General features: G+C 47.4%; 1 protein-coding gene across 3 annotated transcripts in view; it reads left to right on the forward strand.

The window, feature by feature from the left end:
* LOC145361334 (fibroblast growth factor receptor 1-like) overlaps nucleotides 1–11,750 on the forward strand; it is a 196,801-nt gene extending 185,051 nt beyond the window's left edge. For all 3 annotated transcript variants that reach the window (XM_080216995.1, XM_080216996.1, XM_080216994.1), the window contains exons 15-18: nucleotides 1,765–1,835; nucleotides 2,883–3,020; nucleotides 5,818–5,923; nucleotides 7,727–11,750. In XM_080216995.1, the coding sequence (XP_080073121.1) occupies nucleotides 1,765–1,835; nucleotides 2,883–3,020; nucleotides 5,818–5,923; nucleotides 7,727–7,903 (492 nt within the window). In that variant the 3' untranslated portion in view covers nucleotides 7,904–11,750. The remainder of the gene's footprint in view (nucleotides 1–1,764; nucleotides 1,836–2,882; nucleotides 3,021–5,817; nucleotides 5,924–7,726) is intronic.
* Nucleotides 11,751–14,768: the final 3,018 nt, after the last annotated feature.

Genomic DNA, 14,768 nt, shown 5'->3' on the forward strand with positions numbered 1-14,768 from the left:
GAAAATGATACCCATCCCCCACTACTACCTCTGGCAGCTTGTTCCAGACACTTACCGCCCTCTGTGTGAAACAGTTGTCCCTCTGTACCCTTTTGTATCTCTCCCCTGTCACTTTAAACCTCTGCCCTCTAGTTTTAGACTCCCCTATCTTTGGGAAAAGATGTTGACTGTCCAGCAGATCTGTGCCCCTCATTATTTTATAGACCTCGATAAGATTATTAACGGCATAACAAAAAAACAATTTCCCCAGCCTTCCTCAGACCTTTGCTGGGTAATTTTCGCCCAGCGCACAGAGTGGACAGACAGTTAAAATCACAGGGGACCCACTCAGCTGCATCCTTCCTTTTGGCTCTGATTTGAACCAGCTCTCCTGCGCAGGTTCACCCAAGGCTAAATGGAAGAATTTTCCCATCGGGTCACGGCAGCTGCAAAGGAGTCTGGGGCCAGGAGACACTCAAAATGGCCATTTTTGTAAAAATATCCTTCTTTACTTCTTCTGACTTCCTCCCTGGGGGTTGAGAATATCCAGAGTGAGGAGAAGGTTCCTTCAGTCCCCATCAACAAGGTTCGGATTTCGATTTCCAACCTCCGATCCCCAGTTCCTTTCTGACATCCTTCCTCCACTCCGCTGTCCTTCCCATTGGTGTGGGGAAATCCTGACAGGGCTTCGAGTTGGAATCTCCTGGACCTCTGACCAGCTCGACATGCTTACCTCTGGCTTATGATGACAGTGCGTTGGTCAGCATCTGTCAAAGCTGGAGGCTTCCAATTGAGATTTGCCAGTTAAGGAATTTGAATTCCCCATCGGATTAGCTCATGGCTGTCTTGTAATTGTGGCTCCTACACCTGGCTTTTCCCCCAATCCCCGCTCCGTCAATCCTATCCAACCCTTTTTTGATCTAAAAGACTTCAACCAGGTCGCCCCGAGTCTTGCCTTTCTGAGAGAAAGGAAGGAGCTCTGGTGGGGATACACTTGCTTTTCCAAATAAGTGTAACCCCAATTTTAGCATCATCCACTTGTACTTTCCCCAGTTCCACAGTATTCTTTTCACAGTGGTTAGCCTGCTGCCTGACAGAGCCAGGGACCTGGGTTCGATTCCCAGCTTGGGTCACTGTCTGTGGAGTTTGCACATTCTCCCTGTATCTACGTGGGTTTCGTCCGGGTGCTCCAGTTTTCTCCCACAGTCCGAAAGACATACTGGTTGGGTATATTGGCCGAGCTAAATTCCCCGCACCTGAAAGGAGTAACTTCATTGCAGTGTTAATATAAGCATACTTGTAACATCAATTAATATCTTGAAAGTTTATATTATGAGGATTGGAACAATGCTTGGGAAGCCAAATATGATCTCACTGAGGTTCAGGACAAGTTGAACTAGGGTGAGTTAAAAACATATTTTGCAATAAACTGACCACAATCCCAAGATGAATTCATTTGCTCAGAAACAGATTACAGTTCATCAACTGTGCCCAAAGTGCAAACTCTATCCAATCAATTCTGACAGACCTCTGGCCTCAACATGCAACTCCACATGACATATGGACACACAACCTGGGCACCCACCATTGGGTGGAGATGCTGTTAGGGACAGAGAGTTGTCAAACAGATAAGCCATGGCAAGAGCTAAAGTCTCACACGGATGAAAGATTGTCCTTTTTGCTGAAGTGTGTGATATTGGAAAGAGACCATAGTGCAATGTTTCTCCAGTGTTGGTGCTAATAATCAGGGAATCATTAATTCATGGGTTTTGGTTGGTTTTACAGGGCCGGTTACCTGTCAAGTGGATGGCCCCAGAAGCCCTGTTTGATCGAATATACACACATCAGAGTGACGTGTAAGTATGAGTGGAACATCTCATCTACACAGCAGGTTGTATCTTCAGATTGACGGATATGTGAGACAACAGCTGTGACGCAAGTAAATAGCAGCAACTTGTGTTGATTTTAAATTAATTTGTGGGACATGGGGTGTCGCTGGCTGGCCAACATTTCTTGCCCATCCCCAGTTGCCCATGTTCAAAGGGCAGTTCAGTGTAAACCACCTTGCTGTGGCTCTGGAGTCACTTGTAGGGCAGATTCCTTCGTTAAAGAGCATGAGTGACTCAGAGATGGGTTTTTCTGACAATGGTTTCGTGGTGATCTGTAGATTCTTAATTCCAAGTATTTTTATTGAGTTCAAACTTCCGTGGTGGGATTCGAACCCGGGTCCCCAGAACATTAGTGGAGTTTCTGGATTAATCGTCTGGCGATAACACCATTAGGCCATCACCTCCCCTTTATAAACTCTATTTTAATGGAGTGAAACACTGACCCTCATGGGAATGTTGTCAGAGACAAATTAGCACTGAGGCCGGCATTGGGAAATGACTGTTTGGTCCCAAGGAGGAGAGAAAGCTGGAGAGGCAATGGCGAGAAGGAAAAGCAGGGAGTGCTGGTGCTTTGAGACTGGTGGAGGCAATCTACAGCGGGAGACAGCTCCGTGTCCGTGTTCCCCGACCTGCCACGCCCCAAATTCCTGCAGTGCAGTGGAGGAGAAGCTGAGGCGATAGCTGGGGAGAAGAGGGGGAGTTCCCGGAGAATTATCAAGTTATGGTGTGACAAGCTGTGCCATTCAGCCAGCCACCGGATTGCCAATGATCTGGTCAGGCCCAGAGAAGGATATCGCTATGGGGGGAAAATGTCTTCCATCTGTCTGTGACTCAGTCTCCGATGAGCTCCACTTGTTGAAGAAGATGGTATTGTTAACTGAATTCACTATCAGGGTCCACCCCACCCTCAATGTTTCTTTGTTGCTGACGCCCTTTGTTTTGTTGTCCACATGGATCGTCTGCAGGTATGAATTCATGTCTCTGCGCTCACCAGAAACTCTTGTTGTTCCTCAGGTGGTCCTTTGGAGTGCTGTTGTGGGAGATCTTCACCCTGGGCGGTTCCCCCTACCCTGGCATTCCAGTGGAGGAGCTCTTCAAGCTGCTGAAGGAGGGACACAGGATGGACAAGCCCTCAAACTGCACCAATGAACTGTGAGTAAAGGCTCCTCCTCCTCCTCCCTTCCTCTCGGGCTAGTGACGGGTTTATTCTTACCACCGTACTCAATCGTAGAATCCCTGCAGTGCACAAGGAGGCCATTCAGCCCATCGAGTCTGCGTCAATTCTCCAACAGAGCATCTTACTCTGGCCCCCCTTCCTGCTCCAGGCATTTACTCCGCCAATCTCCCTAACCTATACGTCTTTGGACACTAAGGGGCAATTTAGCATGGCCAATCCACCTAACCTGCACATCATTGGACACTAAGGAGCAATTTAGCGTGGCCAATCCACCTAACCTGCGCATCTTTGGAGTGTGGGAGGAAACCAGAACATCCAGAAGAAACACATGCCATGTCCCTGGTGTTGTGGGATGGCAGCCACTTTGCCATCCCCAAGCCCTCAGCGGAGGTTAAGCTCCTTTTGAACAGTGTACAGTTGCATCCTGTGTATGTCATGCAACATAAAACCAAGTGTGATGACTGATTAATTCATCGGTTTTGCTATTGTTGCTCAATGGGGAAAGTGTTAAGCATGGAAATGTCCCTCTTCCTCTTGTGCAGTGTCACAAGGTTTTTTAACAATTGGCCCCAGGGCCTGGAGATAAATATCAGTGGAGTAACACCTCCTTCAGTGTGACAGGCCCTCAGTGTGTGAGCAGATGTGCTCAGACAGACATACCGATTCATACTGAGTCACATGGAGATTGTGAATGAGTGCCTTGCTGTGATGAATGGCACTGTAGGAACCATGTTATTCCTGAATGGAAGGCTCAGGATGTACAGACTACAAACACGGAATGTATTGACACCTCCTCCCCTTGCAGTTTGCTGTGTGCTGACCAGACTGAGGACAGAGCCCCAGCTGAAGAATAATCAGACGTGACAGAACAGAACAAACATCATGTCCCTTGACACAACAGGCCGATTACTGTCTCAACCAGCTGCACATTTCAGAGCATCATGTCCAACATTCGATGTGATTCCACAGTCTTGCTAGCGACAGGCAGCATGGTTTTATATGTGGGAGGTGATGTTTCACAAATATAATTGAGCTTTTTGGAGAGGTGACTAAAATGATTGATGAGGGAAGGGCTGTAGATGTTGTCTCCATGGATTTTAGTAAGGTATTTGACAAGATCCCTTATGGCAGGCTGGTGCAAAAGATGAAATCTCACGGGATTAGGGGTGAGCTAGCTAGATGGATTCAGAACTGGTTTGGCCATAGAATGCAGAGGGTTGTGGTGGAATGGTGTTTTTCTGAATGGAGGTCTATAATTAGTGATGTTCCATAGGGATCAGTGCTGGGACCTCTGCTGTTTATAATATGTATAATGACTTGGAAGAAAATATAGCTGGTCTATTTAGCAAGTTTGCAGGTGATACCAAGATTGGCAGAGAATACAGATAGGCTGGAAAATTGGGCAGAGAAATGGCAGATGAAATTTATTCCAGGCAAACGCGAGGTGATGCATTTTGGGAGATCCAATTTAGGTGGGAGCTATAAAATAAATTGCAGAACCATGAGGAGCGGGGAGACACACGGAGATCTGGGAGTACAGTTCACAGATCCTTAAAAGTGGCAGCACAGATGGAAAAGGTGGTGAAGAAAGCATATGGCATGCTTGCCTTCATCGGCCGGGGCATCGAGTATAAAAATTGGCGAATTATGTTACAGGTGTATAAGATGCTGGTTAGGCCACATTTGGAAGACTGTGTCCAATTCTGGTCCCCACATTACCAGAAGGACATGGAGGCCTTGGAGAGAGTACAGAAAAGCTTCACCAGGTATGGAGGGTATTAGCAATGAGGAGAGATGAAATAAACTGGGATTGTTCTCCCTGGAAAGACAGAGACTTGGGGGGCGACCTGATAGAAGTTGATAAAATTATGAGAGGCATAGGTAAGCTGAACAGTTGGAAGCTTTTCCCCAGGGCAGAAATGACAATTACAAGGGGGTATAAGTTCAAGATAAGAGAGGAGAGGTTCAATGGAGATGTGCAGGGAAAGATTTCTTACACAGCGAGTGATGAGGGCTTGGAATGCACTGCCACGTGAGGTGGTTGAGATAGATATGTTAGCCACATTTAAAACTGTTTTGGATAGACACATGTACAGACAGGGTCAAGAGGAATACAGGTCTAGGTAGGACAACATGATTAGCGCAGGCTTGGTGGGCCAAAGGGCCTGTTGCTGTGCTGCACTGTTCTTTGTTTTAGACCACACACCTTGTTGGTGCCAAGAATTACACCAACAAGCAATTAAAGATCATCAGTCAGACTGTCAATGTGGCCTACTTATCTACATCCATCCACAGGGCCCTGAACTTCGCAAACAGTGCATATCCAAGCGTTGTACCTGTAAATTTCTGTTCCCTTTGAAACCTGGCATTCTTGTCATTCTGTTCTGATGAGTTCAAGGTCAAAAGCTTTGACGGGATATGTCTTTTTTTCAGCAATACTCTCAAGTTGGGAAATGTCAAGGTTTTCCCAGTGTTTGACCTCTGAGGACTGAGGGAATCTTTATCCTGCACTGATCTAAGGCCAGGTTTGGAGGAAACTCCTCCATATCAGCCTGTTACAGAAGGCAACACTTCGCTAAATGATTCCAGGATAAAAGCCTCGGCTGCCGGTCCTTCACTTGAGGGAAACCCCAGCTGTGATCATTTAGACAAGTCCACTCCTTCTTGAAAGCTTGAGTATTGGCCAGATTGTGTAGTGAAGGGGTGTGTCTGCGTGGGATCTTGCTTCACAGTGTTGATGCTGCATTTAACTGGCTTCCTGTTCCTTCCCAGGTACATGATGATGAGAGACTGTTGGCACGTCATGCCATCCCAGCGGCCGACATTCAAGCAGCTGGTGGAAGATTTGGACAGGATCCTAGCCATGACTTCCAATCAGGTGAGACTGGTGGGGCTATGCTGAACACCAGCGATACGCTCAGTCAAGCGCTGATTTACCGGAGGGCTTCAGGATGTTAATCCAGAAGGAATTCTTCCAGTGCAGACAATAAACATGTAACAAAATGTTCTCCTACTTGGAAATCAAAGAAGCGTCATTACTCCAGATTTGGGGCTTCACCCTCCAAGCTACCCATAATTCCCAATAGGCCCTAATTTATTCTGAGTCGGCTGGTCAGCTGATAATTGCATCATTCTGCCATTGGTCACATTGTTTACTGAGTCAGCTGACGCTTGCAGCTTGTTACCATTGGTCACATTACAACAGATCCAATGTTATTACCAGTTAGATTCAAAGACAGGAAATGTTGGAGGTTTACCAGGATGTTGCCTGGTATGGAGGAGAGGTCCCATGAGGAGAGACTGAGGGATTTGGGGTTGTTTTCGCTAGAAAGAAGGCAGCTAAGAGGGGATCTTATTGAAACATATAAGATGATTAGAGGTTTAGACAGGGTGGATAGTGATAGCCTTTTTCCTCGGATGGAGAAAGCTAGCACGAGGGGGCATGGCTTTAAATTAAGGGGGGGTAGTTATAGGACGGATGTCAGGGGTAGGTTCTTTACCCAGAGGGTGGTGAGGGATTGGAATGCCCTGCCTGCTGCAGTCGTAGATGCGCCTAGTTTGGGGGCGTTTAAGAGATCCGTGGATAGGTTTATGGATGGAAAGGGATTGGTTTAGGTTAGAGGGTCATTGTTTCTTAACTGGTCGGCACAACATCATGGGCCGAAGGGCCTGTTCTGCGCTGTTATGTTCCATGTTCAGATGTGATACTTCACGTCCATTCACTGCACAAGGTCCTGCTGGTGACCGTGTCGTCATTGGGGTGGGGGACAGGGAGGGGGAGTGGGGGTTGGGGGCAGGTGGTGGAATGTGACAGCAACTGGTTTCTGCCATTCACAGAATCCCGCCAGTGCAGAAGAGAGGCCATGCAGCCCATCGAGCATGCACCAACAACAATCTCCCCAGCCCCGTAACCCTACATATTTGCCCTGCTAATTCCCCCCATGACACAAAGGGGCAATTTAGCCTTGCCAATCCATCAAACCTGCCCATCTTTGTCGAAGGCCTCTCAGCTTCCTCAGTCAGAAGGGTCATTCGTGGTTAGTGAATCCTAAGCAATCAGTGTTCCCACCCTCCCCCCTCCCCACAGTGGTCACTGGCTCATTGGGGAACAGCTCAGGACCAGGTACCTGGAGCAGGTGCACAAGCCCTCCAGTGTTTCTGGGACTGGAAATGAATGGAGTTCAGGACAGCTTGTGATTTGCTAGCTCTCAGCGTGATGATCTGAGGCCTGTTGGGCAATGGCTGTTGGATATGGAGGTGTGAGGCGAGCTGGGGAGTTTTAGTGAGGGAACATTCTCCTGTACATGACCCAAATTTACTTGTGACGTCGACTCTGGGCGAAGAAACGTTTCCATTGAGCACTTTCTTGTCATAATATTTGGCTTCTGGAGGGGAATGTAGAAAGGCATGTTTTTAGCCCTCTGAAACAGAGGAATCTAAGTAGATGGATTATATAGCTGAGAAAATAGAAAGGCCTTTTATAGAGAGGCCTTCACACAGTCTGGAGGATGTGTGGTTACAAATCCTTCAGAGTTTAGTTGACTTAGCCTCGCCCACATCAAAAAGCCAACAATTCAGACTTCCAAATGTGTGCCCTGGTGGAGCCTTTTAGTTCCTGGCTAGTCTGGGTGTTTATTTGGAGATTTTGGTTATGGTTTATTTTATCTTGTTGGATTTACAGGACTATCTGGATCTGTCCGTCTCCTTGGATCAGTATTCGCCCAGCTTCCCAGATACCAGAAGTTCAACATGTTCTTCCGGTGAAGATTCCGTCTTCTCCCACGACCCTCTGCCCGAGGAACCCTGCCTTCCCAAGTACCCGGGGCACATGAACGGAGGCCTGAGACGGAAACACTGAGAGATGTCAATGCCCTTGTTCCAGTCCAGTAGAACTCCCTGAGGCATCACTGAAGTCATTATTGTCATTCACGGGGTCAGACCTGCTTTCTCTGCACCGCCACTTGTGGTGGCCTGCCGACTTTCCGAGGTTGTTGTCCACCGTTCTTCACCGATCCTTATCCATTGTTTTTGCTTAAAAAGCTGTCAGTCGTTCCTTGCCACTGCCTCATCAATCGGAACCTTGCTGGACCTCTCGGAGAAAGGCTGGTGTCATACGAAAGCCTTAAGGAGCTGGACTTTGAGTCGTTGTCAAGCTGTTGCCCGCTTTGTCCTTCTCTTTCCGCCCTCTCCCTTTGCCCACCCTCAGTCTGCAGGTGGCCTGAAGATGTGAGGTTATATACCTTCAGAGCAGCCTGATGTGTACAGATCCACCCAAACCAGTGAACTTCAGGAAGTGTACTTTGGACAATGGAAGGGGGAGCGGAAGGATATCCATATGGAGTGGAGGTGTCTGATCCCTTTTTAACGAGGACTTGGAGGGATTTTCCATTTTGACCCAGCTCCGGACTGCACTAAAGTCACTAGACTGCTCCCCCCCCATGTCTTTGAGCTGGGACTCTGGTAAGGGACCAATGGACACAAAGTCATGGATTAAATCCCGTGATTTGTAAAATTGAGAACCTCACGCTGGATGACAGAATGCAGAAGACAGCTCTGCTCTTTGTAAATAGAGCCAAATATGTATAAATATAAATATATTTACATGAAATGTTTTTGTAAAGAAAAAAAAGGTGGTTACCAGGCTATGTACCGTTAGGGATTAACATATCGATATTATTAATTGTTTCTTCTTCCGAGCTTGGGGCTTTCCACACTGAGGAGGGGTTCAGACACGAGGGCATCTGGTGATGAATCTGTAAGTTGCCACAAATAGTTGCAATGTCTTGGATCTATATTGTGGGTACAAGGGAGGGCAGAGAGATGGGCCGAATGTCAGGCGCGGAGTTGACTGGTTGAGCTGTAGAGTTGGTTGCTTGATGCAAAAGCAGGGTATTGGGTTTCTCCACTTCGTTCTCCCACATGCTCCCCCCACCCCACCTGAAACAGGAAGTTAAAAATTACTCACATTTACATCATGCCTTTAACAATAATATCCTGGGTCAGTCTCCATGTGCGGGACACTTGGGAGGCTTTTCGGAAGGGTACAGAGAATAGGACGCAGAATTACCCTGCCCCACTGGAGGACCTCCTTGGAACAACCCTCTGCCTTCCAACACCTCAGCACGATCAGCAAGCCTGTCTTGTCCTCCCCTCTCTGAAGCTATCTGTATCAATATGACCGTGTGTTCTCTAAGCTATATTGCATCCACATCCCCTTCATTCTGAACCCCACAAATCCCAAGAAGGAGGTGGCCCCAGTGACACTGTGGTCAAATCCAAGGCCTGTTCTCAAAGTGACTGAACGAACCAATTCTTTGATACCTCCCGTGGTTAGTGTGCTCACTGATCTCCGGCCACTTGTGGAATGTACAGCAATATTCTGAGACCGAAACTCCAATCCCCCCGTCCCCCTGTACTTCCCCAGACACCCATTGCAGCAGCAAGTGTCAAGGAAGGAAAAGGGGAAGAATGCACCAGTTTTAACCATGTCTGAGGTGCCTACGTTGTGGATACATGGGCAGTGCCCTGCTACAGAGTGCCACCCTTGGTGAATGAAACTGAGACACCAGGAGTCACACCTAATGTTCTCCCTCACTGCCCAGTCCAAGCAGCCACTATCCAACTAGGACCCTGACATTTGTCCCATGAGGAGAAAAGTAATTAAACACAAATCAGGTTGGGAGTCAGTGCTGAAAGGGCCTATTGAACCATGGGGTGACTTGCTGTTAAAACCCCTCCCATTCTATGAGACATTCCGAATGAAGTTACTGGCACTTTGTGAAGGAAGCCAGTGGAGTGTAACTGAAGTTGTCACAGACAGGAATACACAGCCCACTTGTGCTCAGGGCTCGGATCCCATTGCTTATCATAATCACCAGCCGCAGAGAAACAAAAATAAATCCCACGGAGTAGAAGTTGGCAGCTGAGTTGGTGAGGAGACTGGGCTTGGTAGCTGCAGAGGATTTGTGAATGGGAACATTGTGCTGTCCATGGACCCAGCTGCCTGCCACTGGCTGATAAAGAAACTGCAAACATTTGCCACATTCCAAAGCTGCCTGTTGGCATTGTTGAAAGAACTTGCTGAGATCTTGATCAACTCTGTCCATCCCAACCCAAAGAAGACTACACCTGTTAAGTGTCTTGCACACTCATTGTGGATAAGGTGCACATGACCTTAATTTCCACAGATAGTGCTGGAGGAGGCCGTTTTGCCCATCATGCCTGTACTGGCTCTCTGAAAAGAGCGATCTAACTGTTCTCATTCTCCTGTCCTTTCCCATTTGATCTGCTGTTTCTCCATGTCAATTTCCTTACAGTTGAACTTGAAACAGAGAGGAATACACTGCCGTTTCAGGCAGTGCATCCCAGATCCAAAGAACACAACTCATTTTCCCCCTCTGCTGCCTTCAGCAATGATCTAAAATCTGGCCCTTCTGCTAGTGGGTAGGATTTGTCCCAAACTACTCGATCAAGTATATTTCATTCATTTTAGAGTGGGCTTTGTATCCCCACCTCCAGACCCAGAATCGTCCTTATTCCATTGATCCACCACTAACAACAGTTTTTATTTGTTTGTTCATGGGACATGGATGTCACTAGCTAGACCAGCATTTAATGCCCATGCCGCATTGCTCTTGAAAAGGTGATGGTGAGCTGCATTCTTGAACCACTGCCATCTCTGTGATACAGGTACATTTCTGTTAGGGAGGGAGTTCCAGGATTTTGACCTGACGACTGCAAAGGAACAGCGATATATTTCCATGTCAAGATGGTGAGTAGCTCGGAGGGGAACTTGCAGGTGGTGGTGTTCCCATGTATCTGCTGCCCTTGTCCTTCCAGAGATCGCAGGTTTGGAAGGTGCTTTTGAAGGAGACTTGGCGAGTTGCTGCAGTGCACCTTGTCGATGGTACACACTGCTGCTACTGTTCATTGGGGGCGAGGAAGTGAATAGTTATGGATGAGGGACCAGTCCAGCAGGGTGCTTTCTCCTGGTTGGTGTCAGGCTTCTTGAGTATTGTTGGAGCTGCACCCAAGTTGACAAATGGGGACTATTCCATCACTCTCTTGAATTGTGCCTTGTAAATGGTGGACAGGCTTTGGGGAGTGAAGAGTTGGCTGACTTGCCACTGCATTCCGAGCCTCTGACCTGCTGTTGTTGCCATTGTGTTTCTGTGGTTGAAAGGTTCATTGGGGACTGAGGAGAGAGAGACCGTCAAAGGGAAATGGCGGTTATCGACAATGAGGCTCTCTAGCCAAGGCTACAGTTCGAGGGAGCCACATAAAATGTAGATCTACTTCTGAAAGGGAGATGTGCTGGTGATGTTCAGTTCAAATGTAATGAATTGTGACCATGTTGAGCTGCCCAACCTCCAGTATATACATACACTGTGTTTTCAACGCGAACCAGCAATGTGACTGAGCTGATGGTGATTCGCCCAGCCTCCCAGCCAGCTCCGCGGGTAACCTTTCTCTGCTCTGTGTGTGGAATCTCAGAGGCTTCCCAATCTCGGGGGGCCCTTTTCAACATGTTGTACTTCAATCGAAATATGTGCATGAGGTAAACCTGCTATTACCTAATTTATTGTTTTTTAATAAAAAATGAACTTTTTTTTCCCTTTTTTATAAATGTTTATGCCAGTTTTAAAGTTGACCTGTAGTTATTCTTATATTTACCTTTTTTTGTGATTAAATTCTTTTTAACATTTCAGTTGCCTTTCTTTATCATATCTTGTTGGTCTATCTGTTGCCTTCTTGTGGATCTCCTTTCTGATTGGCTACCTGCCCCACCCCTCCCCCTTCACTTGGGAAAGCAATGCAAGGTGAAGGTCCTCCTGTACCTGTTCTCAGGCCTCCCCCCGGACCCTTCACCTCACTGCCAGCCTGTAGCCTGACCTCCATCCTTCTCAACTGCTTGGTGCCTTGGATTGACTTCTTACCCCCATCCCTTCGGGCATTTACCCAGCAGCCAATAGATATTGATGGGCATTGGGCAGCATGGACAGGAAGCTAAATTCTGCCCCTTACTGTTGCCTGGTCGTGTCAAGTCACGGGGCTCAGGAATGTAGAAAAAAGAGTAATCCATTTGGCCCCTCTCCCACCATGCAACTGGAGAATGGCTGCTCTCTACCTGTCTGTAGATGTAGCCAAAGCCCATTTTCCTCTCGGCCTTTCTTCTCCTCCTGGCTTGTGATGGCTTTGTGTTCATAGCAACGTCACTTGTTCATGAAGTGTCAGTTCGTTCATCCACTAATCAAATGTATGTCTACATCCGAAAGGTTGATGTGCTGGGAGTGTGAGCTGGGATGAGAGCATGATGAGACAGGTCAGTTTTACCCTGCTGATAATAGTAATCCTGCTTCATACCAGAGGAACCAGACATTGGGCTGAGGAGCCAATAGTTCAACTAAGTGGGATGATCTGTGTACAATCAAAATCTCCCTGAGAATGTCTGCTGGACAGGATAGTTCGGCAGATTAAAATTACACTGACGAATGATCAAACGGAAGAGATCTCCCTGTCGTCCATGACTTGCTTTGGCCTGGTAATATTGGCAACTCATCCATTACCCTTCATAGAATGACAGGAGGAGGTGATGGCCAAGTGGTATTATCGCTCATCCCTTAACTCTGCTCATGTTCTGGGCACCTGGGTTCGAATCCCACCACGGCAGATAGTGGAATTTGAATTCACCTAAAAAAAATCTGGAATAAAGAATCTACTGATGACCATATCATTGTCGATTGTCAGAAAAACCCATCTGGTCCATTACTGCCCTTTAGGGAAGGAAATCTGCCATCCCGACCCAGTTTGGCATATATGTGACTCTAGATCCACAGAATGTGGCTGACTCTCAACTGCTCTCGGGCACCTGGGGATGGGCAAGAAATGCTGGCCAGCCAGTGACGCAGTAACAAGTCTCACAATACCAGGTTCAAGTCCAACAGGTTTATTTGGTAGTAAATGCTACTAGCTTTTGGAACGCTTTCCCTTTGTCAGGTGAATGGAGAGTTCAGAATTCCCCACTCACCTGACGAAGGAACAACATTCTGAAAGCTAGTGGCATTTACGATCAAATAAACCTGTTGGACTTGAACCTGGTGTTGTGAGACTTTTTACTATGTTTACCCCAGTCGCAACGCCGGCATCTCCACGTAATGACAGCCAGTGACACCTGTGTCCCATAAAGGATGTAAAAAAAGTGTGAACGCAGCCGATTTGGATGTCATCTCCGGGTACATGTCTCCCTACAGGTGCAGGCTTCGAAACCCCTTCTAATCTCAGCCAAGAAGCCTGCAGAGAAAATCCTGCCTGATGTTAATGTCACAGTGAGACTGAACAGATGCATGAAAGAAAGTGGGTTTGAAGGATTATGGGAATATGACAGGATTCAACCTGCTCAACCTGAAGGGTCTGATTTGTCATGGCTCTTCTCTGTAAGTGTGACCTCATTGGGTAGGATCTTATAGACTCGCTCATGCCGAAACCGTGAAATCCCACCCAAAGTCAACAGACCTCGCCATGTCTGTCTCTCACCCACTCAGATTCCCGTGGCAACCGGGGCAGTAAAATTCCAGCCATTTTCTTTGCAATGTTTATGTTGTAATAACTTGTGAAAGAATTGTGATTGTCCGGTTCACCCAAGATGTCACAACAGAGTCACCAGTTAATGAGATTCGGAGAGCTAGTCTTTTCATAGAAACCCTACAGTGCAGAAAGAGGCCACTCAGCCCATCAGGCCTGCACCAGGCCTCTTCCCCATATCCTGACATATTTATCCAGTAATCCCTCTAATCTATGCATTCCGGGACACTAAGGGACAATATAGAATGGCCAATCAACCTAGCCCGCACATCTTCATCGGGGATGGACTCTTCCAGGTGACAAATAGCATTGCTGGGAGATGGGCCAATTTCAGCTGTCAGAGGCTTCCCTGTATTCTGACTCAGTCATGTACTGCAGTTTTGAGGCTTTCTCCTGGGCTGATATGACAGGTATCCAGCTGGCTCTGAGACTGACATTCGGTGCAAAACTGGAAGTGAGATTCTTGCGTCACAGAAAATCAAACTGAGAGGAGACTTTGAGTTCACCAGCAAGGCTTGTAGTCAAGGGCATGAGGGTCAATATCTGGACACTCTTCAAGATCCTTGACAACATTCGCAGCCTCAATTTCAAAGCCCTCCATTGCCTTTCTCCTGACACCTCGTCAGTCATCTCTTACTGCCCTGTGACCCAACTTCCAACAGCTTTGCAATTCCCATTCCTTACTTCTGGCACAGTGGTTAGCACTGCTGTCTCTCAGCGCCAGGGACCTGGGTTCAATTTCCAACTTGGGTCACTGTGTGGAGTCTGCACATTCTCCCCATGTCTGCATGGGTTTCCTCCCAGGTGCTCAGGTTTCTTCCCACAAAGGTGTGCTGATTAGGTGCATTGGTCCTGATAAATGGTGCGTCAGTGTCAGGGAGATTAGCATGGTAATGCTGGGTTACAGGAATAGGGCCTGCGTGGGATTTTTGTTGGTGCACACTTGATGGGATGAATGGCTTCCTTCTGCACTGCAGGGATTCTATGATTCCTGCATTCCTGATGTCCAAACCCAATAACCAGTCTTCCCATTTTATTGTTTTTCAATGCCCCACAAATCTGTCCTCCCAGTGATCCAATTTTCACCATGCATTTATCTCTGGTGTACAATGCAAGCCTTCCAACACACTCCCCCCTCCCAT

Source organism: Carcharhinus amblyrhynchos, chromosome 34, assembly GCF_965287045.1.
Source record: "Carcharhinus amblyrhynchos chromosome 34, sCarAmb.v2.hapA, whole genome shotgun sequence".
NCBI lineage: Eukaryota > Metazoa > Chordata > Chondrichthyes > Carcharhiniformes > Carcharhinidae > Carcharhinus > Carcharhinus amblyrhynchos.